Genomic DNA, 27,067 nt, shown 5'->3' on the forward strand with positions numbered 1-27,067 from the left:
GGATTGCATAGGGGTGGACATAGGGATATTCTACGCCAGTGATTCCCAAACAGGGTGCCTCCAGCTGTTGCTAAACTCCCAGCATGCCTGGACAGTCAGTGGCTGTCCAGAAATGCGTGGAGTTGTTGTTTTGCAACAGCTGGAGGCTCCGTTTTGGAAACACTGCCGTACAATAAGTTTTTCCTTTTTACTGGGGGGGACAGTGTAAGGGGGTGTATATGTAGCGTTTTACTCTTTATTATGTGTTAGTGTAGTGTAGTGTTTTTAGGGTACATTCACACTGGCGGTTTATGGTGAGTTTCCCGCTAGGAATTTGTGCTGCAGCGAAAAATTTGCCGCAGCTCATACTTGAAGCAGGAAACTTACTGTAAACCCGCCTATGTGAATGTACTCTGTACGTTCACATGGGGGGGGGGGGGGGAGGCAAACCTCCATCTGTTTCAAAACTACAACTCCCAGCATGTACTGACAGACCATGCATGCTGGGAATTGTAGTTTTGCAACAGCTGGAGGCACACTGGTTGGAAAACCTTCAGTTAGGTTCTGTTACCCAACTCAGTATTTTCCAACCAGTGTGCCTCCAGCTGTTGCAAAACTACAACTCCCAGCATGTACTGACAGATCGTGCATGCTGGGAGTTGTAGTTTTGCAACAGCTGGAGTCACACTGGTTGGAAAACCTTCAGTTTGGTTGGAAAATACTGAGTTAGGTAACAGAACCTGTGTGCCTCCAGCTGTTGCAAAACTACAACTCCCAGCATTCACGGTCTGTCAGTGCATGCTGGGAGTTGTAGTTTTGCAACAGCTGGAGGCACACTGGTTGGAAAACCTTCAGTTAGAACCTAACTGTACTGATCACAGAAGGGCATGCTGGGAGATGTAGTTATGCAACAGCTGGAGGTACGCAACTACAACTCCCAGCATGCCGAGACAGCTGTTTGCTGTTTGGGCATGCTGCGATTTGCAGTTTTGCAACATCTGGAGTGCTACAATTTAGAGATCACTGCGCAGTGATCTCCAAACTGTGGACCTCCAGATGTTACAAAACTACAACTCCCAGCATGCCCAGACAGCAAACAGCTGTGTGGGCATGCTAGGAGTTGTAGTTTTGCAAGATCTAGAGGGCAGTATAGAGATCACTGTGCAGTGGTCTCTAAACTGTAGACCTCCAGCTGTTGCAAAACTACAAATCCCAGCATGCCCACACAGCAAACAGCTGTCTGGGCATGCTGGGAGTTGTAGTTTTGCAACATCTGGAGGGCTACAGTCTAGAGAACACTATAGTGGTCTCAGACTGTAGCCCTCTAGATGTTGCCAGGCAACTCACCGGCTTCCGTCGCATCCAGGGAGCCGTCCTCTTCTGTCACACGCCGCCCGCAGATCTCTGTCGCCGCCCGCTGATCACCGTCACTCCGCAGCCTCCGGACGGGTAAGTGGACGTTGGCGCCCGATCCTCTTCCTTTTCCCCATTCTGCCCCGCCTATTGTGGGTGGGCAGGACGGGGAAAACGAAAGTAAAGCCCCCCCACCCCCGATCTGCTATTGGTGGTCGCGTCTAGACCACCAATAGCAGGGATAGGAGGGGTGGCACCCGCGCCACCTCACTCCTATCGCTTCAGGGGGATCGTGGGTGTCTTAGACAACCGCGATCCTCCTTATATTCCGGGTCACCATAGACCCGTAATGACCCGAAATTGGCGCAAATCGCAAGTGTGAATTCACTTATGGACCTACAAAACAAAGATGACATGTAATTTCTTCTAAAAAGTGCACTGCGTAGAAATTGAAGCTCTTAAAATTTGCTAAATGGCAGGATTTGTTTGTTTTTTAAATTTTGCCACAAAAAATATATATTTTTGGTTTTACTGTAGATTTTGTGGTGAAATTATTGATGTCATTACAAAGTATATTTTGTGTCGCAAAAACAAGCCCTCATATGTGTCTGTAGGTGGAAATTTAAAGTGTACATTTTTGTTAAGTGCAAAAATTAAAATTCCCTGGATCCTTAAGGGGTTTAATTATGAAATAGCCCCTCCCCTAATAAAAGTTCATCAACATACTCCATAGTCATAACATTATACAATTGCATATAAAAGTGTAAAATGAAAAATAAAAAAAGTTTCTAAAGTATTGTCTTTATTTTCCCATTTTACAAAAAAAATAAAAATAAATAAACATATTTGGCATTGCGGCGTGTGTTAATGTCAAACTATTAAAATAGGTTTATGATCCTGCACGGTACACTGTGTAAACGTTAAAAAAAAAATAGAACACCTAAAATACTGATTTTTAATCCCTCATATATCAGAAAAAAAATTCATAAAAGTGATCAAAAAGTCCCATCAAAGCAAAAATGGAACCGAATGAGAACCACCCATCACGGCGCAAAAAATTAGCCCTCATACATCCCCATATACAGAAAAATTATAGTTATAAGGGTCAGAAAAGGACAACATTATGCATACCAAGTTTGTTCAAAAAAGTTAGCATTTTTCTAAATAGTACAATAATAAAAACTATATAAACTGGGTATTGTTTTAATTGCATTGAACTAGAGAATAAAGATAATGTATGATTTTTACCATATTGTGCACTTCATAAAAACAGAACCCCCCAAAAGTTACAAAATACCAGTTTTCTTTTATGTTTCCACCTGCAAATAATATTTTGTTTTGTTTTGTGGTACATATTATGGTAAAATGAAAGATGCCATTACAAAGTACAATTGGTCATGCAAAAAAACAAGCCTCATATGGGTCTGTAGGTGAAAAAATAAAAGATATGTATTTTAAAAGAAGGAAAAAATGAAAACGTAAAAATAAAAATTGGCCCAGTCCTTAAAGGGGTGGAAAATTTTTAATTTTTTTAAATCAACTGGTGCCAGAAAGTTAAACAGATTTGTAAATTACTTCTATTAAAAAATCTTAATCCTTGCAGTACTTTTTAGCTGCTGAATACTAGAGAGGAAATGTTTTCCTTTTTGAAACATAGATCTCTCTGCTGAATCACGAGCACAGTGCTCTCTGTTGACATTTTAAGAACTGTCCAGAGAAGGAGAAAATCCCCATAGCAAACATATTCTGCTCTGGACAGTTCCTACAATGGACAGAGATGTCAGCAGAGAGCACTGTGGTCAGGATGTCAGCAGAGGGTACTGTGTTCCAAAAAGAAAAGAATTTCCTCTGTAGTATTCAGCAGCTAATAAGTACTGGAAGGATTAAGATTTTTTAATAGAAGTAATTTACAAATCTGTAACTTTCTGGCACCAGTTGATTTAAAAATAAATAAATAAAAAAAAATAAAAAGTTTTACACCGGAGTACCCCTTTAAGGCCAAATGGTAAAGAAGAAAATCCTGGCACTCGTTTGTTTCAATGAAGATGCTTTTTACTTCTCAAAGTGCATGAATTACAGCATGTAAAGGACGCAGCACGTGTTCCGGCTGCTGTTGAGAAAGGCTTCAGAGCCGGAACTATCTTTACTATTATATTTACTTGTCCACAGGCATCGGACCTACCTGCAGTGCCGACTGACTCTTTCATATTTGGGTCCTTAACCCCTTAAGGACCAAGGGCGTACCTGTACGCCCGTGGGACTTTCGGTCCCTGCCGCGCGCCGGGCGGGGACCCGACTGGGGTGACTGCTGATATCGATCAGCAGGCACCCCGTGCCAATGCCCAGGAGGGTCATCAGACCCCCCCCCCATGTAGGCGATCGCCGAAAATCGAAAGTGAATTCACACTTGCGATTTTCGGCTATTCCGGTGATGCGGGTCACGTGTGACCCGCTGACCCGGAGATACAGGGTGATCGGGGGTGTAGGATACACCCCCTATCACCCTCTGTATCTATGGGGAGGTGCCAATTTCGTCACCCCCCCCCCCAGGATCGCTGCTATCGTCCGGCCAATAGCAGCCGGCAGGGGAGGGGTTAACGGCCCCTTTTCGCGGCTCTGCTTGCTCCCTGAGTTCATTCAGCGACCAGAGCTGCGAGAAGGAGCCAGGGACCCCCCCCCTCTGTGAAGATCGGAGCCCCTCACAGAGGAAGACCCCCCTTAGAGCAGGGAGAGAGTACAGCCCCAGGGACAGGTAGGGTTAACCAGTAAAATAAAGTAAAAAAAAGTGTAAAAAAAAGTGTAAAAAAATTTCCCCCCCCCCTGACCCCCTAATAGGACCTAAAGGGTCCGCCAAAATTTTTTTAGTCTGACCCGGGCCCTATTAGGGATTCAGGGCGCTGCATTTGTTCATTTTTTGGGGGGGGGGCCGCAGCGCTTTTTTTCCTCCCATACAGTTAGTTACACCAATCACACACACACTACATACTCACTCCCCCCCCACACACAGACCTGCCACCCCCGCCACCAACCCCCCCACCACCGTAGAAAAAAGGCAATGGCTCGCCGGGCATTTTTGGCAGCGGAGGCATACGCTTTTCTTGCCTCCGACTCTGAATCTGTCAGTGAGGACGATGAAGATCCTACATTCCTGTGTTCTTCATCGTCCTCCTCATCATCTAGTACTGATGATGAGCCCCCTCCACGGCGGCGGGGACGCCGCCAGGCGAGGCCACGCACCCCCCCATGATAGTGGCCCAGTGGCCGGCACTAGTGCGAGTGGTGATGCTGCTCGTACTAGGAGTCCGACCCCCCAGACAAGTTTACCGGAGCCCCCTTCCGGTGAACCTGTCTGGAGACCCCCAGAGGCTTATCAGCCACGGGTTCCGGAGTTTGTTGGCGACTCCGGAATCCGGATTGACAATTCTGGATTCACTGAAATTGACTATTTCAGTTATTTTTTCAGTGACAGTTTTGTCAATCACATGGTGGAGCAGACGAATCTGTACGCCAGGCAGTTCATCGCCCACCACCCTGATTCTGTTTTGGCCAGGCCCAATGAATGGTACGCCATTGATGCAGCAGAGGACATTTTGGGGCCTCTTGCTGCATATGGGCCTGGTCAAAAAACCAAGTGTCAGACAGTACTGGAGCGGGGACATCCTCTACCATACCCCGCTTTACAGTATGGTCATGGGATGGAGGCGGTTCGAGGTCATTCGGAAATGCCTGCATTATGCAGATAATGCGGCATGTCTGCCCCGAGGTGATCCCGCCCATGACCGGCTTTACAAAGTGAGGCCGGTCATCGATCACTTTGGGGCCAAATTTTTAGAGGCCTGCGTACCCCTCAGGGAGCTCTCGGTTGAAGAGTCTCATCAGTTTTAAGGGGAGACTCATCTTCCGCCAGTATATTCCCTCGAAGCGGGCGCGGTATGGCGTGAAGCTCTATACACTTTGTGAGAGTACCTCCGGGTACACTCTCAAGTTTAGAGTGTATGAGGGACGAGATTCCCGTATTGAACCCCCAGATTGTTCCCCCACACTGGGTGTTAGCGGGAAAATCGTTTGAGAGCTTGTGCACCCTTTGCTGGATAAGGGTTACCACGTGTACGTGGACAACTTTTATACCAGCATCCCACATCCCTTGCCACCAGATCCACATCCGCTTGTGGGACCGTGTGGAAAAACCAGAGAGGCCTCCCTCAAAATTTTCTGCAGACACCTATGCCCATGGGTGAGTCCCGTGCCCTTACCCATGAAAACCTGTTGCTGGTCAGGTATAAGGATAAGAGGGATGTCCTTATGCTGACCACTATTCATGGTAACGGCAGCTCACCTGTCCCTGTGCGAGGTACCACAACACCGGTCCTCAAGCCCGATTGTATTCTGGACTACAATCGGTATATGGGGGGAGTTGATCTTTCTGAAGCTGATCTGTCCTCAAGCCATACATGGCCATGCGGAAAACACGGGTATGGTACAAAAAAGTTGCGGTCTACTTGGTACAGGTTGCCATGTACAACGCTTTTGTACTGTCCCAGTACGCTGGCAACACAGGGACATTCCTCCAGTTCCAAGAAGAAGTCCTAAAGGTCCTGATCTTTGGCGACCGGGAAAGAGCAGGCCGGACTTCCCAAGGAACTGGAGTTATAGGTGCCAGGATCGTCCCAGGCCAACACTTTCCAGGTGAGGTCCCCCACACTGCATTTTTTCTGGGATCGTCCCTTCTTTCCAGAGTGTGTAACAGGAGGGGGATTCGGAAGGACACCACCACTCAATGTGACACTTGCCCCGATCATCCGGGCCTCTGCATTAAAAACTGCTTCAGGGAGTATCACACTTTCATGCAGTGCTAAATTTTCCCTTTTCATTTTAATTTTCCATAATTTGACCCCAATGTACCATGTCCAGAGTACATTCCAAATTTTAACACCATAAAAACACTAAATTGCCAAAAAAAACTCATCTAAAAAAAAACAAAACTGATAGGACCTCTGGGGGTATTTTTTTCTCTGGGTCATGGGTCACTGAGTCACTATCATCAGGGACTTTTTTTGTTGCCTCAAATGCGCAGCGCTCTCTCACCACCTGAGCAGGGTGCGCATTTGAGGCAACAGATTAGGGACGGCCACACAAGTCACATTCCCAGAATGATGATTCAGAGCATAGGGTTTGTGGCGGGCATATTTTTTAGTTTTGGCTATGCTCTGGGTCATCATTCTGGGAACATAACCTGTTTTATAATTTTATGTCCCACTGTACCCCATTTTAGTTATTTAGTGTACCCCAGTTATTTACCCCATGTAATGCCCCTTGAGGGGGAGTCCCACTGTTCTGGCTCCATAGGCCGCAACGCAGAAGCTCAAGGCCCCTGAATGCGACCTGCTCCTCTCAGACCAGTGTGCAAGCTGTTTACGCCAAGACTTGAGGTATATCCTTACTCCAAAGAAATGTATTTACAAACTTACGGTGACATTTTCTCCTTTTACCACTTGTGAAAAGGAAAAATTAGGTGTAACCCCAGCATTTTAGTGTAAAAAAATCCAATTTTTCATTTTCACATCCCACTTCATGAATATTTATCAAACACCTGTGGGGTGTGAAGACTCACTGTACCCCTTGTTATGTTCCTTGAGGGATGTAGTTTCCGAAATAGTATGCCATGTGTTTTTTTTTTTTTTTTTTTGCTCTCTTGGCACCATTGGGGCTTCCTAAATGTGACATGCCCCCTGAGCAAAATTTGCTCTCAAAAAGCCAAATATGACTCCTTCTCTTCTCAGCATTGTAGTTCGCCCGTAGTGTACTTCAGGTCAACTTATGGGGTACCTCCATACTCAGAAGAGATGGGGTTACAAATTTTGGGGGGTATTTTCTGCTATTAACCCTTGCAAAAATTTGAAATTTGGGGGGAAACACACATTTTAGTGAAAAAAATATATTTTTTTTACATATGCAAAAGTCGTGAACCCCTGTGGGGTATTAAGGCTCACTTTATTCCTTGTTACGTTCCTCAAGGGGTCTAGTTTCCAAAATGGTATTTCTTGTGGTTTTTTTTTGCTCTCTTGGCACCATTGGGGCTTCCTAAATGTGACATACCCCCCGAGCAAAATTTGCTCTGTAAAAGCCAAATATGACTCCTTCTCTTCTGAGCATTGTAGCTCGCCCATAGTGCACTTCAGGTCAACTTATGGGGTACCTGCATACTCAGAAGAGATGGGGTTACAAATTTTGGGGGGTATTTCTGCTATTAACCCTTGCAAAAATTTGAAATTTGGGGGGAAACACAAATTTTAGTGAAAAAAATAATTTTTTTTTACATATGCAAAAGTCGTGAAACCCCTGTGGGGTATTAAGGCTCACTTAATTCCTTGTTACGTTCCTCAAGGGGTCTAGTTTCCAAAATGGTATGCCATGTGTTTTTTTTTTTTTTTTTTGCTGTTCTGGCACCATAGCGGCTTCCTAAATGCAACATGCCCCCCAAAAACCATTTCAGAAAAACGTATTCTCCAAAATCCCCTTGTCGCTCCTTCCCTTCTGAGCCCTCTACTGCGCCCGCCGAACAATTTACATAGACATATGAGGTATGTGCTTACTCTAGAGAAATTGGGCTACAAATTCAAGTATACATTTTCTCCTTTTACCCCTTGTAAAAATTCAAAAATTGGGTCTACAAGAACATGCAAGTGTAAAAAATGAAGATTGTGAATTTTCTCCTTCACTTTGCTGCTATTCCTGTGAAACACCTAAAGGGTTAAAACGCTGACTTAATGTTATTTTGAATACTTTGGGGAGGTGCAGTTTTTATAATGGGGTCTTTTATGAGGTATTTCTAATATGAAGACCCTTCAAATCCACTTCAAACCTGAACTGGTCCCTGAAAAATAGTGAGTTTTAAAATTTTCTGAAAAATTGGAAAATTGCTGCTGATCTTTGAAGCCCTCTGATGTCTTCGAAAAGTAAAAACTTGTCAATTTTATGATGCAAACATCAAGTAGACATATTGGAAATGTGAATTGAAAAAAATGTTTTGGGAATATCCATTTTCCTTACAAGCAGAGAGCTTCAAAGTTAGAAAAAATCGAAATTTCAATTTTTTCATCAAATTTGGGGATTTTTCACCAAGAAAGGATGCAAGTTACCACAAAAATTTACCACCATGTTAAAGTAGAATATGTCACGAAAAAACATTCTCAGAATCAGAATGATAAGTAAAAGCATTCCAGAGTTATTAATGTTTAAAGTGACAGTGGTCAGATGTTCAAAAAACACTCTGGTCCTAAGGTGTAAAATGGCCTGGTCCTTAAGGGGTTAAAGGGGTTGTGCACTGCCCTGCTTTTCGGAGCTCCACACGCAGTGTCCAGAAGTTCATTATTCCGAACGCTGTGTGCGGGCTTCCGTGATTGCGGCCGCCGGACGTGACGTCACGCCCGGCCCCCTCGTGATGTCACGCCCGCCCCCTCTACCAAAGTCTATGGGAAGGGGCGTGACAGAGGTCGCGCCCCCTTTCCATAGACTTTCGTTGAGGTGGCGGGCGTGACGTCACGAGGGAGCCAGGCTTGACGTCACGTCCGGCGGCCGCGATCACGGAAGCCCGCACGCAGCGTTCGGAGTAATGAACTTCCGGACGCTGCATGCGGAGCTCCGAAAAGCAGGGCAGTGCACAACCCCTTTAAGGCCAAAATGGGCCATGGGGTTAATAGGGCACAGAAGATTAAGGGGTTAATAGGGCATGGAATAATACCTACATGTGTTAGAGGGTTTTAGTTACCCCTGGACATAACAGACCACAGTAACATTTACTAGATTATCTGTAGATTCACCTACCTCCGATGACTCTATCCTCTTTTTCACTGTGGCTGAATTTACATTGTTTGGCCCACTTTTCAGCATTATTTGCCGCTTCGTTGTTCCATGACTTTAAATAATTAATTAATAAATAAATAAATAGTCACACTGAATTTCCACAAAAAAAAAAAATGTCTTTTGCAAAAATGTCATAAAAAAACTAGAAATACCTCTAAAAACAAATATAATTACCAAAATTTTGACTACTGAGTGCAAGTGTTCATACCTGTAAACACAGTACTATTTGGTAACGGCGGTGTAAGGTATTGCATATTCAAGTGAAAAGGACAATGCTACAGTACCTTGCACTGCTGCTACTAGTCAGTGGTGTACATAGAAGAAAGACGGCTCTAGAGCAAATATTGAAACGGGCCTCCTATTATGGTGTCTGATTTTGCCCCCAGCACAGTAAGGTCTGGTGTTTATTTCCCCTTTGTTTTTAATGACCCATTATACAATTATACAACTCCATTAATTTGCTGACAATTCCCTGGAGAGAGGAGTTCAGTACAGATAGACTTGATCCCTATAAAAGTACGTACCAGCTTTCCAGGCCAACCTTTTTATACCTACTTCTAGGTCGGCCTTTGGGCTGAACAGGCAAGGGGACTAGGAGGGGCTAGAAAGCTTCCAGTGTGCCACTCCCTTCCTATTCATACATTTCGGACCAAGAAATGAAGAACGGACTCCATATGCCACCATAGAACAGGCACTGACATAATTTTTCTTTATTTTAGTTTTCCATTGACTGCCCTTTCTGGAGATACCGGACATGACCTACCTATTGCAGAGGGTTTACGAAGTGGTACAGTACGGGCAGGGCGCAGCATACTAGGGTTTTCAGTCCTGCTACAAAATCACATATGGGGCAAAAATGAGATTCGGCGCTGGTCTTCCTGGAATATAGCAGAGGCCAGTTTTGAAATTCTCAGCCAGATCCGACAGCCGGTGTGAGGTGGTTTTTTGCGCCCCCGTAGATCCATGCGTCCCCTCCTCCCCCAGCTCTCCGAACATTTCCGAAGCTAGAACTGGGGGAGGGCAGAGCAAGGCGAAGGAGAAAGTTCACGCCCCCTCCCTCCTCTCCCCTCCCTGAGCTCGGTTGCTGGACGCAGATCTCTATGGCACGCCCCCTCCCTGAGGACATAGATCTCCACGGCAGGTCCCCTCCCTCATCTCCCCGAGCTGAGGACGTAAATCTCTACGGCAGGTCCCCTCCCTCATCTCCCCAAGCAGATCTCCATGGCAGGTCCCCTCAAAGGGAGACATACTGCACGGGCTACAGGCTAAAGGGGGACAAAGGAGGACATACTGTACGGGCTAAAGATTGCACAAGCTAAAGGGGGACATACTGAGCTCTATGTGTAAAGGGGGACCTACTGTACACGCTAAAGGGGGACATACTGTATGGGCTAAAGGGTGACATTTAGCCCGTACAGTATGTCCCCCTTTACACATAGAGCTCATTGGGAGCACTGCTCTACGTCCTCAGCTCGGGGAGATGAGGGAGGGCACCTGCCGTGGAGATCTATGTCCTCAGGGAGGGGGCGGGCCGTAGAGATCTGCGTCCAGCCGAGCTCAGGGAGAAGAGGGAGGGGGCGTGAACCTTCTTCTTCCCCTTGCTCTGCCCTCCCCCAGTCCTAGCTTCGGAAATGTTCGGAGAGCTGGGGGAGGAGCGGACGCATGGATCTACGGGGCGCAAAAAACCACCTCACACCTGATCTCTGAAATGTGATGTGAATGAGCCCTTACTCTGGTGCTGTGTTAAGGACCTCCTGCCAAAATTGTCCTAACCTATATAGTTGTGTTCATTATTCTCCACTGTCCAATATTTATGCCTCATAGCTCTTTGAAACAAATGGATCACCCTTTGAACTGTTAACTCGTACACATAAGGGTAACTTAATTAAAACGTTTAACCCCTTCCTGCAAATGGACGTATATGTACGTCCATTGTGGGCTCCTGCTGCATGACGCACGCTCAGCAGGTGAGCGCGCCTCATATCCAGTGTGTCCCGGTTGCCATCAGCAACTGGGACCAAAGGCCAATGTCGAACATCGACAATCAGGCTGATGTCCTGCTTTAAAACTTAGATGCTGCAATCAAAGTAGCGGTTAACCCTGTTCCCGGCTAGCTTGGTAGGCTGATCGGGACTGCCGTGGAAAGGCCGCACATCCCGATCAGCTGAGAGGACGGGGGAGGTGTCCTACCTTCCTCTCTGCCTTCCAATCGGTGCTCTAGCCATGCGTTCAGCCATGCTAGACTGAAGCTATGGAGCAATGATAACACTGATCAATGCTCTCCTATGGAATCTAAAGATTGCATGTTATAGTTCCCTATGGGGACTAAAAAAAAGTGTACAAAAAATGAAAAATAAATAGAAAAAGTACATAAACATGCATTAAAGGGGTACTCCGGTGGAATTATTATTATTTTTTTTAAATCAACTGGTGCCAGAAAGTTAAACAGATTTGTAAATTATAATATTAACTACACCTCAAGGATTTTACCATACCAAATGGTACACAATGATAGATGGAAACAAATTGTCTGAAACAGATGTAAAAATTGATTACACAATCATAAAATAGTTAATCATAAAATGAACACATGACAAAAAATATATAAATGTTGAAAATATTAAAATATTGCACTACTTGACTATATAATAACCATTGGGTCCTAATGGTAAAAAAATGATACACTGCTATTTTTGATTTGCTTTCAGTTGATAATCCGGCAATACCGATTCTCCAGCTCTTTGAGGCGTATAGATACATTTTGGGGAAGTTCAGCAATGGTATTAGATGCTAGATAGATATCAGAATGCCTGACAGTCTGTTTTAAAGTTATAATGAACCACCCACAGTAAACTCAGTTATTGTATCTCACCGGGTAGCTATATGATCAAAATGTCCAAAGCCGAAAGTAAAAAAATCTATGAATTTGACACAATGGAGCCCAAGGGGCTAAATTCCAGCTTTTCATTGTTTGGCTTTCTTTGAATGGTCTGGTCTGGGACTGTCACCCGCCGCCAGGTAGTATAAATGTCGGTGGAGGCCGGTCTCACATCAGACAGCGAATGTATATTGTTATGATTGATTTTATATGTTTGTAAGAATATTTTATCTCATTTGTAAAATTGGTTATTTTCATTTTCACACATTTTATATTCCATTTTTTTATATTTAGATTTTTTCTTTATTCATATTATTAATTTTTTATTCTTATTTTATTTCCTTATTTTTATTTCTATTTTTATTACATATACAGTAGACATACATTTTATTCATTTATTTTTATTTATATTTCTATTATTCACATCATTCTATTTATTTAATTTTTTTGTATTATGTGCAAGTATATACACACATACATAACTGTGTGTGTGTGTGTGTGTGTGTATATATACATATATATATATATATATATATATATATATATATATATATATATGTGTATATGTATATATATTTTCACAACATATTCATTGATTCACCTTACAAAGAATGCCTTATTGCATTTATTATTATTGTAATTATTGTAATTAGGTAATTATATAGTCAAGTAGTGCAATATTTTAATATTTTCAACATTTATTTATTTTTTGTCATGTGTTCAATTTATGATTAACTATTTTATAATTGTGTAATACATTTTTACATCTGTTTCAGACAATTTGTTTCCATCTATCATTGTGTATCATTTGGTATGGTACAATCCTTGAGGTATGGTTAATATTTTCTAATATTTCTTTTTCATAAATCGGTCGGTGAGGATCGACTTTTTTAACCACTTATACCTCAGATTTTTTTTGGTTGTGAGCTGCACACACAGTTTTCCTTTTTCAGATTTGTAAATTACTTCTATTAAAAAATCTTAATCCTTCCAGTACTTATCAGCGGCTGTATACTACTGAGGAAATGCTTTTCTTTTGGGATTTCTCTTCTGTCTGACCACAGTGCTCTCTGCTGACCTCTGCTGTCCATTTTAGGAACTGTCCAGATCAGCATATGTTTGCTATGGGGATTTTCTCCTGCTCTGGACAGTTCCTAAAATGGACCGAGATGAGATCCTCAGACCCCTTGTGAGATCATATGCTGGTGCGGTTGGCCCTGGGTTCCCCCATATGCAAGACAATGCTAGACCTCATGTGGCTGGAGTGTGTCAGCAGTTCCTTCAAGAGGAAGGCATTGATGCTATGGACTGGCCCGCCTGTTCCCCAGACCTGAATCCGATTGAGCACATCTGGGGCATCATGTCTCGCTCCATCCACCACAGACTGTCCAGGAGTTGGCCTCATTAGGAGCATGCCCTAAGGACATTGTTTTAAGGACATTACATAAAGTTGGATCAGCCTGTAGTGTGGTTTTCCACTTTGATTTTGAGTGTGACTCAGTATCCAGACCTCCATGGGTTGATAAATGTGATTTCCATTGATAATTTTTGTGTGATTTTGTTGTCAGCACATTCAGCTATGTAAAGGCGAAAGTATTTCATACGATTAGTTAATTCAATCATATCTAGGATGTGTTATCTTAGTGTTCCCTTTATTTTGTTGAGCAGTGTATATGCATATATATATTGCTGGTACTGATGGTATTGGGCCATTGTTGCATCTTATTACATAATCCATTGTATGCGACAGGTAACGTCACAAGTGCTTGCGCAAGGTTTACTGGTATAGGCCCGACTAAAAGTAGTGTAAATTTTACTGGAGGGCCTGGGGGCATTTGTTTGTAAAAGAGGCCAAACTGTGCTGGGCTTTTTTAGCCCAGGGGAATGCCCCATGGCTCTTATCCAGCTGGAGCAGTGGATTGCAATAAGATCGCCATTAAATGGTTAAAAAGAATAGGGAATGAAGAAAATAGTAATCTATCCCATACACATAGGCGTGCGCAGCCTATTGCATTAGGGTGTGCACCCTAAAGCACAAACTCACGCCGCACGTGTATATGTCCGCCATTACCGGCGGGTCCCTGGCTGCGATCAACAGCCGGGACCTGCCGCACATGATCCGGGCATCGCTCCGATGCCCGTGGTTATGCTTAGGACGTAAATGTACGTCCTGGTGCGTCAATTACCACGTCATCAGGACGTACATTTACATCCTTCATCGTTAAAGGGTTAAATGGAACTTAATGAAAGGTATATTTTATCATATGGAAGGTCCCTATTCAAATCAGTGCCTATAAGGTATGTAGGTTGGTTTTTAGCTAGCTAGGTCAGTTGGTAGCTAGGTGGATTGGTAGTTGATAGCTAGGTAGATAGCATGTAGGCAAAGTCAGATCACAATACACAGTGTCACTTCACACTTTGTATGTTTAGTTCACAAATAGAGCAATTGATAGAGTCACTTCATACAATCATAGATGCATAGCCTTTAGTGTTATTCAAAGTGCATATATAATTAGGTGTTACTGTTTCACATTTTGTGTAAACTGCGCATTCATAAACATAAGATGCAGAACTTTGCCTTGATGTCAGGACCCTTGTATAGTTGCACTAAGTCCTGTGTATTACATCAGGTCCCTATATTAGCACCAGGTAATGTATTCACTGTTCACGTCCCAACACTGCGCTATTGCATTAGTACCCGTCACTGGTGGCCCGGGAAGCGATATTAGAAGAATACACGCTACAACGTGATCCCTGATTAATTAAAGCGTGTAGGATCACCTATGGCAATGTGAGCGGAGCCCAAATACTTGAAACCAGCTACCACTACCTAGGAAACAGCGAAGTGCAATGGCATAGTGTTATACAATCTGCAGCCAATGCATAACAAAGGAAGCTGTGTACACGTCTGGATTAGGAAATGGAGTGACGGGCACTAGTGCAATAGCGCAGTGTTGGGACATCTGCAATAAAGTGAACAGTGAATACATTACCTGGTGCTAATATAGGGACCCCATGTAATACACAGGACTTTGTGCAATTATACAAGAAGGGTCCTGACATCAAGGCAAAGTTATGCACCTTATGTTTATGAATGCGCAGTTTACACAAAAAAAAAAAAACAGTAACACCTAATTATATATGCACTTTGAATAACACTAGAGCAGTGGTCTTCAACCTATGGACCTCCAGATGTTGCAAAACTACAACTCCCAGCATGCCCTGACAGCCGTTGGCTGTCCGGGCATGCTAGGAGTTGTAGTTTTGCAACATCTGAAGGTCCGCAGATTGGAGACCACTGCACTAGAGGCTCTGCATCTATGATTGTATGAAGTGCACTCCATCAGTTGTTCTATTTGTGAACTAAACATACAAAGGACATTAACTCACATATAATTGGACTGCAAAAGAAAGAGCAGTAATAAAAATTCATAGAAGTAACTGCATAATAGCGTGTCTATGTGAAAAGGGTCCAGTAGAGCAGTGTTTCCCAACCAGGGTGCCTCCAGGTGTTGCAAAACTACAACTCCCAGCATGCCTGGACAGCCAAAGGCTGTCCAGGCATGCTGGGAGTTGTAGTTTTGCAACATCTGGAGGCACCCTGGTTGGGAAAAACTGCAGTAGAGTAAGTGTGAAGTAACACTGTGTATTGTGACTAAAAGCCCCCCCCCCCCCCCCCACCGGGTCACCACCCCACACGATTCCCCATCCAAAAGTACCAAAGAAAATAACAAAAAAAACTCACCTAGTCCCATGCAGCGATCTCCTGAAGAGCCGGGCCGCGTTCTCTCTTCTCCACAGTGCAGGCGCCGATGATTGACGTCATCGGCGCCTGCGTCTGGGAAGAGGTCACGGCCTTCTCTGTACTGTGTGCGCACACAGTTCAGAAGCTCCGGCCGTGAGTGACCAGCTATAAATGCCTCCCTGGGTTAAATAGACCAAGAGAGCCTATAATACAGCAAAGTCTGCGGGCAGAACTGGGGAGGATTACCCCATGATCTGTCCCCCTGCATGATTTTCTGGGGGGATGTGTCCCCCGGATTCCTACGCTCCCTGGATATCCCGAATTTGACGGGAGCCTGGGCTTGATTGGGGTGTGCCCAGGCACACCCGGCACACCCCGTACGCACGCCTATGCCCATACATGCTTAAAGAGGTATTCCGGCTTTATACATCTTATCCCCTATCTAAAGGATAGTTGAAAAGATGTATAACGGCAGGGCTCCCGCTGCTGGGGACCCCCACTGTGCTGCCTTCGCAATGTATTTTACATGCTTGGCACTCAGCAGGGTCTGTTCCTTTAAGACCCTCCATTTTCTTGAAGCCTAGAGGCGGGCCTTCTCTCTAAAGCCTAGGGCTAGCCCCGGCACGTCTCATTCATTCCAGCTCCAGCTACCACAGTGATAAGATCCACAGGACTTCTTGAAGCTAATACAGACTGCAAATCTGATAAATACCAAAGCCTGTGAGTAAGGAATTGTTAGTTATCTTGTGTAGAGAGATGCTAGGCATTTGTAGATAGAGAGTGTGTTTTCAGTGTGTAGTAAGTGAGCACATGTTAGTCTATCTATGTATTAGCTATGCATAATGTAAGGCACTTGAATAGCCATGCTTGTATTTGTCTTTCATATGTTTTACAGTTTTACCATGTTCATTATATCTCAGTAAAGATTACATCAGTTAAGCAAACCAGCGTGTCTTTCCTTGAGATTCGGTATAAACTTGATGTGAAGCTGTGTCAACGAGACAGCGGAGACATTATAGTAAAAAGGCTTTTAAAACGTTATCAGAAGCAGTTAATCAGCTTTGAATCATCCGCAGCAGTAAAAAAGACTCATAAATCCTGCGGCTGCAGTCTGTGTCGGAGTCAAGGCGCGAAGCACTAGAAAGTGAAACTAATTCTCTCACGTGCTATAACACCGCTGTGCTGTGTCCAGTCATCATCATTATCTACGCTGCCAGCTAAATCAAGATGCAGAACCCAGAGAACGGCACTCTGACAGTTAACCCTCAATGCTCCTATAAAGAGGAAGACACCTTGCCAAGAAGTAGATCTAGGTGCACAACATTGTCTAGAGCGTCCAGTCAAACAAATCTAACTTCGGTTAGCGCCGATGCATCAAGATTTAAACGCCATAGTTCTAGACACTCAAGCACCACCGGCCTGTCATCCGCTAGCGCCATAGCAACTAAGGCAAGAGCGAAAGCAGAGGCAGCTTGTGCAATGGCGTCCTATGCAAAGCAGGAAGCTGAATTGATGAAATAACAAGCAAAAAGTGAATCTGAAGCACTTAGAAGAAAAGCTGAAGTGCAAGCATCTTTACACTTACTGCAACAGCAGAAAAACGCTGCAGCAGCCTTAGCCGAGGCAGAAGTTCTCACAAGGGCTGCCGAAGCTCAGTTCGCTGACATAGAAACCCAGATGTCACCCCTCAGCGCAAGCCAACGTACCCGTGAGTACATACAGTCACAAGCAACCATGTACACTGACCAGCAGTTCAATGACGCACCAAGACCATCATTGACTCCACCAGCAATAAGCAACTTTGATACTATGCAACACTGCAAGACTGAATCAGAACCTCAGGGTAGGAAGTCAAGTGGTCGCATGCTCAGAGACCAATCTGCCAACCTGACAAGAGTACAAACGGATGCTGATTTACTCCCTCCTCAAGCAAATACAAGTCTGGATTATAGCAGAAAGACTTACAATAGAGGAGAACAAAGCAGACTTAGTCAAGTACCTCATCAGCCTTACCAGCCGCAGCCATACCCTGAGTTTACACCCAGGAAGTATTCACCAGATGCAGCAAGAGCTACAGAGGTAGCAAGATTCCTGATGCGCCGTGAGATAGTAAGCGCTGGTCTAATGAAATTCGACGACCGCCCAGAAAACTACTGGGCCTGGAAGTCATCTTTCCTAAGTGGTACCCAAGACTTAGATCTGACAGACAGAGAAAAGCTTGATCTGCTCGTCAAATGGCTAGGACCAGAGTCCACTGAGCAAACCCAAAGAATCAAATCAGTACATGTTCATGATGCAACAGCAGGACTTGCAATGGTGTGGAGGAGACTAGAACACTGCTATGGGTCACCTGAAGGGATTGAAGATGCTCTTCTGAAGAGGATAGAAAACTATCCAAGAATGACAAACAAAGACAATCAAAAGCTGAGAGGGTTTGGGGACCTACTCTTAGAAATAGAAGCCGCTAAGTCTAGTGGATACCTGCCAGGTCTCTCATACTTAGATACAGCACGTGGAGTTGATCCCATAATCGAGAAACTTCCTTTCAAATTGCAAGAAAGGTGGGTCACTCAAGCATCAAGATACAAGAAAGATCATCGAGTCGCATTTCCACCGTTCACCTTCCTTGCTGAATTCATCGTGGACCAAGCTGAAACACGCAATGATCCAAGCTTTGCTTTCCTGAACAAGAGAACTGCAAGCTCCCCAAAGGTAGAGCAAAAACCTCCAACGCCTTACAAAGAACGCAGAGCAACAGTTTCTGTACGGAAGACAGAAGTCTCGCCTGAGTCTGCAGTCAATCAGGAAGACAGCGCAAGTAAGAAAGTTGAGGAGCCAGACAAAATATGTCTCATCCACAACAAGCCTCATCCACTAAGAAAATGTTGCAGTTTCAGAAGTAAGACATTAGAAGAGCGCAAAGCTTACCTTAAAGACAATCACATTTGTTTCAGATGTTGCGCTTCAATTCAGCATCTTGCAAAAGACTGTACAAAAACAATAAAATGCACAGAGTGCAACAGTGACAAACACCTGTCAGCACTACACCCAGGACCAACACCATGGAAACAAGAAGTTCCAGCAACTCAAGAAGATCATGGTGGGGAGCAAGGCGAGAGTACAACGCCAGCAGTAACCTCAAAGTGTACTGAGATCTGTACAGAGCAGGGCCGGCCCAGATCATGTTCCAAGATATGCTTAGTCAAGGTGTATCCTGCAGGCTTCAGAGAAAAAGCAATCAAGATGTACACAGTCTGTGAAGAACAGAGTAAGAGATCTCTGGCAAAAACAGAGTTCTTTGACCTCTTCAGTGACAAAGGAAGTCCAACTCCATACACCCTGAAAACTTGTTCTGGAGTTGTAGAGACAACAGGGAGAAAAGCAAACAACTACATCATTGAGTCATTAGATGGAAAGGCAAAGGTGACTCTTCCTACCCTCATAGAATGTGATGAGATACCAGACGACAGGTCAGAGATCCCCACACCTGAAAGTGCTCGTCATCACCCCCATCTGGTGCGAATAGCAGACCCGATACCAGCACTAGATCCAGATGCTGCAATCATCCTTCTACTTGGGAGAGATATCCTCAGAGTGCACAAAGTCAGAGAACAGTACAATGGGCCACACAATGCACCATTTGCACAACGCCTTGATCTCGGATGGGTCATCGTTGGAGAAGTATGTCTAGACGGACTCCACAAACCAGAAAAGGTGAATGTCTACAGAACACATCTGTTACAGAATGGTCGTACATCTTGTCTTTGCCCATATACCAACAGTCTACACATTAAAGAGAGACTTGTTAACCCAACATATCATCAGAGTATCCAGAGGTGCATGGAAGACTTAGCCTCAACTGGAGATACAGATGAACTGGGATGTAAGGTGTTTGAAAGAACACGAGACAACGACAAGCCAGCACCCTCTGTGGAAGATACTCTCTTCCTTGAGATCATGGACAGAGAAGTCTTCAGAGACAAATCAGGCAGCTGGGTAGCCCCTCTACCCTTCCGGTCACCACGCCATCGCCTTCCTGACAACAAGGTACAAGCAGAGAAACGCTTCACCTCGTTGCAGCACATGCTACAAAGAAAGCCAAATATGAAGAAACACTTCCAAGCCTTCATGCAGAAGATCTTTGATAACGATCAAGCTGAAAGGGCACCACCACTACAAGAGAACCAAGAACACTGGTACTTACCAATATTTGGGGTGTACCATCCTCAGAAACCAGGCCAGATACGCGTAGTATTTGACTCTAGTGCGAAGCACCAAGGCATCTCACTAAATGATGTCCTTCTCAGCGGACCTGACCTGAACAACACACTCCTTGGAGTACTCATCAGGTTCAGAAAAGAACTCGTAGCAGTGACAGCAGACGTACAACAGATGTTCTACTGTTTCCTTGTTCGTGAAGATCACAGAGACTACTTAAGGTTCCTGTGGTATGCAGACAATGACTTTAACAAAGAAATCACAGAGTACAGGATGAAGGTACATGTGTTTGGAAACAGCCCTTCTCCAGCTGTAGCTATCTACAACCTGAGACGAACAGCACAGCAAGGTGAAAGACATGGACAAGAAGCCACACAGTTCGTCATGAAGAACTTCTACGTAGATGATGGACTTGCTTCTTTCTCCAGCAACGAAGAAGCTATCAACGTCCTGAAAAGTACAAGAGAAATGTTGGCAGAATCCAACATAAGACTGAACAAGGTAGCTTCCAACAGCAACAGAGTCATGGAAGCATTTCCAATGGAAGACCGTGCTAAAGACCTCAAAGACTTGGATCTAGGAACAGAATCACCACCCTTGCAAAGAAGTCTTGGGATTAGTTGGGACCTGAAGACTGACAGTTTCACCTTCAGGGTCTCCAGAGAAGAGAAGCCATTCACAAAAAGAGGTGTCATATCTACAGTCAACAGTCTTTACGACCCCCTGGGGTTCGTAGCACCCATCATCATGCAAGGTAAAGCTCTTTTGAGACAGATCACTACTGAGCAAGAACAAAGTGACTGGGACATACCTCTACCTGAAGAGAAGGAAATGCAGTGGAAGTTGTGGAAAGACTCATTGTTAGAGCTTGAACAACTCAACATCCCTAGACCATACATATCTGTTTCCTTGTCTGTTACAAAGAGAAGAGAAATATGCATATTCTCTGAAGCCTCCACTATGGCTATCGCATCTGTCGCCTACCTTAGGGTAATAGACACTGAGGGACAAAGCCATGTCGGGTTCATCATGGGAAAATCTAAGCTAGCTCCTAGACCCGCTCACACTGTCCCATGTCTAGAACTTTGTGCTGCTGTCTTAGCTGTAGAAATGGCAGACATGATTACAACAGAACTGGACATCGAGATCCATGCAATTAACTTTTATACAGACAGCAAGATTGTGTTAGGATATATTCACAACGCTTCAAGAAGATTTTATACATATGTGGCCAACAGAGTGACACGTATCAGAAAGTCTACAAGTCCAGAACAGTGGCATCACATCAGCACAGACAAGAACCCAGCTGATCATGGAACGAGACTAGTGCCAGCCGCTGCGCTCAAGCAAACTAACTGGTTTGTAGGTCCATCTTTTGTTCGTAAACCAGAAACCAAAGAAACTACTCAGGTAGAGACCTTTCAGCTCATAGAACCAGATCAAGACAAAGAGGTAAGACCTCAAGTGACAGTTTGTAGGACTTTAGTTACAAGAGACAGTCTGGGCGCTCATAGATTTGAAAGGTTTTCCAGCTGGAAGTTGCTGACCCGTGCAATCGGAAAACTTATCTGTCTAGCCAGATCCTCCTGCAGAGCTACCAATACTGATCAGCATAGCAACGGCCACCTTGAACAAGCCAAGGTCACGATCATCAGATGCATCCAGCAGGAAGTCTTTAAAGAAGAAATCTAATGCCTTCTGAAAAAGGAAGAGATTTCTCAACACAATTCGCTCAAGGACTTGTACACCAGGCAATGGAAACAAGTTCAAAGTCTTGCGGACATTTTCTGGAAGAGGTGGAGACAGGAACACCTGGTGATCTTCCAGCCATGCAAGAAATGGCAAGATGACAAACCCAATTTACAAGTTGGAGACGTTGTCTTACTGAAAGACTCTCAGGCCCACAGGAACGAGTGGCCTATTGGACTCATTTTGGGGACTGATCCTAGTAGTGATGCTAGAGTTAGAAAGGTTGAAGTTAGGATTGTTAGACAGGGCATTCCCAAAGTGTATGCAAGGCCAATTTCTGAAGTAGTTTTACTCCTGTCCAAGGGTTAGTGGCATAACAAAAAAGTATGCCAGGTGGGGAGTGTTCTGCCTTCGCAATGTATTTTACATGCTTGGCACTCAGCAAGGTCTGTTCCTTTAAGACCCTCCATTTTCTTGAAGCCTAGAGGCGGGCCTTCTCTCTAAAGCCTAGGGGTAGCCCCGGCACGTCTCATTCATTCCAGCTCCAGCTACCACAGTGATAAGATCCACAGGACTTCTTGAAGCTAATACAGACTGCAAATCTGATAAATACCAAAGCCTGTGAGTAAGGAATTGCTAGTTATCTTGTGTAGAGAGATGCTAGGCATTTGTAGATAGATAATGTGTTTTCAGTGTGTAGTAAGTGAGAACATGTTAGACTATCTATGTATTAGCTATGCATAATGTAAGGCACTTGAATAGCCATGCTTATATTTGTCTTTCATATGTTTGTTTTACAGTTTTACCGCATGTTCATTATATCTCAGTAAAGATTACATCAGTTAAGCAAACCAGCGTGTCTTTCCTTGAGATTCGGTATAAACTTGATGTGAAGCTGTGTCAACGAGACAGCGGAGACATTATACCCACAATCTCATAGACATGAATGGAAGGGCGTGGCCATAATGTCACAGCCCCATCTCGGAGACAGAGCTCGGAACAGAATGTCGGGGGCTGCACTGAGATCGTAGATGTCCCCAGCCGTGGGGGTCCCCAGCCGTGGGGGTCTCCAGCGTAACTCCTCCATAGATATCAGGATATTTAAAGCTTGGAAATATGTCTCAGCTTTTTTAGGTATCCCACAATTTGTTAAATAGTCTCTTTCACTCTGGTTTTAGGGTAATGGAGAGGGTGAATTGTATGAATCGAAGTATAAGTCATGATAGGGTTAGTTTGAAGGGTTTAGGAGTTTAGCTGGTTTGCAAGTAGAGAATGAGCCTTGGTAGCTCTGAGATAGTATTTATCTCCACTTTCCCTATCCTCATGTCTTTTGAAAAATTTCTAAAAGCTAAATGCTATCATCATTTTCTCTAGGGACTTATGTTTGGAATCTAACTCTTTTTATTTATTTATCATGGCTTCCTTCATTAATCGGGAGGCTAAGGAAATACAATGACCTTTATGACGGCCGTAATGTCATGAGGGGCGTTGCCGACCCCCGCACGCGAAAACAGCATTCGGAACATTTACTTCCGAACGCTGGCCAGTGGAGTACCCCTTTAAAGGTCATCCATCAAGTAATGATTCATTGAATCGCCAGTGACATACTCTGTGTGGCGCGGAAGCCAGCTTTATGTCAAGTGTAACTGGGGTATGGTCAGACCACATAATAGCTTGGATCTTTGCTTTTCCAGTTAAACGGAGACCCAGACGGTTCCCCAGGAACATGTCTTTTCGAGAGTAAGCAGAGTAAGAGAAAAAAGTATGTTTTGTGGAATTTGGACTAGATATCCTCCAGAGGTCATAGAGGTGGTGGTGCCAGACCAATTTTCAAATTGACAGTGATAGTTGTATGGTGGCTGGGGGTGGAGCTTGAATGAACTATAGATTTATCTGATGGTGCAGAAAAGGGAACATTTAAATACCAACCAATTTAATAAAGTTTGAGGAGGCATTTATGCAACTTTATGCATCCTCATTTCTTTCAAAAGGAAGTGCTGTTTAACATTTTTATTTACGTTTTTGACATTAAAAGTAATTGAACACGCCATGGTGGGTCAAGGGTCAAGGAGATGGTGAGTGAGATGTAAGTTAGAGCCCACCATACTCAGGGTCCCAAAGTGTGGATTACCTAGCGTGAAATGTCTCCACTGTCCATATATTGGGAAGATGACAGGGAGGAGCATGGCCGCACAAGTAGAAGAATAAAAAGAAAATGTTAAGCATAAGACTTGAAGAGGGTACAGTTACACACATATTAAGAACAAAATATTAAGGTGAACCTTTTATGGTAATGTAGAAAGGGTTCTAATCCCTTTAGAATCAGGGGAACTTAAAGGGGTACTACCGTGCTGACAACTTATCCCCTATCTAAAGGATAGGGGATAAGTTGCCTGATTGTGCGGGGTCCCGCCGCTGGGGACCCCCGCGATCTCGCACGCAGCACCCCGCTCTTATCAGGCCCCGAAGTGAACATCCGCTCCGGGTCTGATGACGGGGCCGGCGATCGTGACGTCACGGCTTCGCCCCCGTGGGACGTCACACTCCACCCCTCAATGTAAGTCTATGGCAGGGGGCGTAGACTTGCCAAAGAAGAGTTCATATATTTCCCAACCTAATTTGTTGTAAAGCCCATTTCATTAAATTGGGTGAATTTGTAACAATGATTTTTTGCTGTATTTTATCTCTTCTTTCTCTATATTTTTTCTTGCTATCTTCCTACACCATCACGCTATGCGAATAACAAAACTTACCATTTCTGTCATATTTCCTGAAGTTGACAGAACACTTTTTCCGTATTGACTGAATTGGTTAAAGAATTTTTTCTGCAACACAGGATTGTGTATTGATAGATCGTCCAACGAATCAGTAACCTTAAAGAGAAACAATTGGCAGGTGAGATTCTTCCTGGGCCCAGATATAAGAAGAAGTCAGGAACATAACAGGCTGAAAAAAGACTATATGGAGCCAAGCTGTTATACCACACACAACCTGAGGACAGCTGTGGTGCTGTTTTTATTCTAATAATAGATAACCCCTTTAACCCCTTTACGATGTAGGACTTATATTTATGTCCTGCGCTGGCTCCCGCAATATAACGCGGGGTCAGGCGGTGAATCCGCATCATATCGGGTCGGTCCCGGCGGCCATCAGCGGCCAGGACCTGCTGCTAATACTGGACATCATCGTATTAACCCTTCAGACACGGCGATCAAAGTTGATCGCCGCGTCTGAAGTGAAAGCCCCCAAAATTTACAAAATGGCATTTTTTTTTTCAATTTTAACGCACAATGCTTTTTTTTTTTTTTAGGGTAAAATGACTGATGTCATTACAAAGTAGACTTGGTGGCGCAAAATATAAGCCATAATATGGATTTTTAGGTATAAAATTGAAGGGGTTATGATTTTTAAAAGGTACGGAGGGAAAGTCGAAAATGCAAAAATTGAAAAACGCTGAGTCATTAAGGGGTTAATCGCCTCTGCTATCAGTCATCATACATAATAGAAACAGAGCTATAGTCCCTACAAAAGATATATGGTATCATTTATTATTTTCTGATAAAAATAAACAACATTTTTTCTAACCTATGTCCACAATTAAGTCTGTAAATACGAAGTTTAAAAAAATTTTATATTCTGCTTGTTTGTTTTAACAAATGGGGACTGGGGCAATTCCTCACTATGTAAAGTTAATCTGTCAAACCTATATCATTCTCAGAGCTACAGACATGGGCAGATAGGTGATAGTGAGAAACACCAAATGATACCTGATGGTCGTTTGCAAAGTTATAAAAAAATGTTTTTTTTCCAAGCTCAAGTGCTAAAGAGATGGTGCTGAGCTACAGCATGGATTTTTCCCTGTTCTATTCCAACTAAGTAACTGGAAATAAAGACCTTGAATGTTGGGGGGCCTTAAGGACTGGGTTGGGGGACAATTGATCTACTGCAGAGACTACACAGAGCTTGTGGTCTGTAACTATGGAGACAATGGCTTTGAATAGAAGCTGTAAACACAATACAATAGAAATTTTTTAAATAAAGAATGTTTCCATTTGCCTTTTATTGGAACAATCCAAATAGTAGTAAAGGTGGACATTGTCTGTAAGTAAAAAAAAAAAAAAAAAAGACATCAAAAAGATCCAAGTACACTGCTCAAAAAAATAAAGAGAATACTTAAACACCACAATGTAAATCCAAGTCAATGACACTTCTGTGAAATCACACTGTCCACTCAGGAAGCAACATTGATTGACAATCAATTTCACATGCTGTTGTGCAAATGGAACAGACAACAGGTGGAAATTATAGGCAATTAGCAAGACACCCCCCTTAATAAAGGAGTGGTACTGCAGGTGGTGACCACAGACCACTTCTCAGTTTCTATGCTTCCTGGCTGAAGTTTTGGTCACTTTTGAATGCTGGCGGTGCTTTCACTCTAGTGGTAGCATGAGATGGCGTCTACAACCCACACAAGTGGCTCAGGTAGTGCAGCTCATCCAGGATGGCACGTCAATGTGAGTGGTGGCAAGAAGGTTTTCTGTGTCTGTCAGTGTAGTGTCCAGAGCATGGAGGCGCTACCAGGAGACAGGCCAGTACATCAGGAGACATGGAGGACGTAGGAGGACAACAACCCAGCAGCAGGACCGCTACCTCCGCCTTTGTGCAAGGAGGAGCAGGAGGAGCACTGCCAGAGCCCTACAAAATGACCTCCAGCAGGCCACAAATGTGCATGTGTCCACTCAAACGGTCAGAAACAGACTCTATGAGGGCCCGACGTCCACAGGTGTGGGTTATGCTTACAGCCCAACACTTTGTTGGACTAACTGGTGCCCTGTGCTCTTTACAGATGAAAGCAGGTTCACACTGAGCACATTTGACAGACGTGACAGATTATGAAGACGCCGTGGAGAACTTTCTGCTGCCTGCAACGTCCTCCAGCATGACCGGTTTGGTGGTGGGCCAGTAATGGTGTGGGGTGGCATTCCATTGAGGGGCCGCACAGCCCTCCATGTACTTGAAGAGGTAGCCTGACTGCCATTAGGTACTGAGATGATATTCTCAGACCCCCCTGTGAGACCATATGCTGGTGCGGTTGGCCCTGGGTTCCTCCTAATGCAAGACAATGCTAGACCTCATGTGGCTGGAGTGTGTCAGCAGTTCCTGCAAGAGGAAGGCATTGGTGCTATGGACTGGCCCGCCCGTTCCCCAGACCTGAATCCAAAGTTGGATCAGCCTGTAGTGTGGTTTTCCACTGTGATTTTGAGTGTGACTCCATATCCAGACCTCCATGGGTTGATAAATGTGATTTCCATTGATAATTTGTGTGTGATTTTGTTGTCAGC

At 44.1% G+C, this 27,067-nt stretch overlaps 1 protein-coding gene across 9 annotated transcripts in view; it reads right to left on the bottom strand.

Annotated features, from left to right (window-relative positions):
* The window catches only part of LOC130360520 (cysteine-rich venom protein ENH2-like), a 75,295-nt gene that overhangs the window by 33,132 nt on the left and 15,096 nt on the right, over positions 1–27,067 (bottom strand). For 7 of the 9 annotated variants that reach the window (XM_056563025.1, XM_056563029.1, XM_056563027.1 and 4 more), the window contains exons 4-5: positions 24,479–24,598; positions 9,157–9,247 (exon numbers count right to left, since the gene is read on the bottom strand). In XM_056563025.1, coding sequence (XP_056419000.1) covers positions 9,157–9,247; positions 24,479–24,598 — 211 coding nt within the window. The remainder of the gene's footprint in view (positions 1–9,156; positions 9,248–24,478; positions 24,599–27,067) is intronic. The other 2 variants (XM_056563030.1, XM_056563031.1) reach the window with 1 other exon arrangement.

The sequence above is a fragment of the Hyla sarda genome, chromosome 3, assembly GCF_029499605.1.
Source record: "Hyla sarda isolate aHylSar1 chromosome 3, aHylSar1.hap1, whole genome shotgun sequence".
Taxonomy (NCBI): domain Eukaryota; kingdom Metazoa; phylum Chordata; class Amphibia; order Anura; family Hylidae; genus Hyla; species Hyla sarda.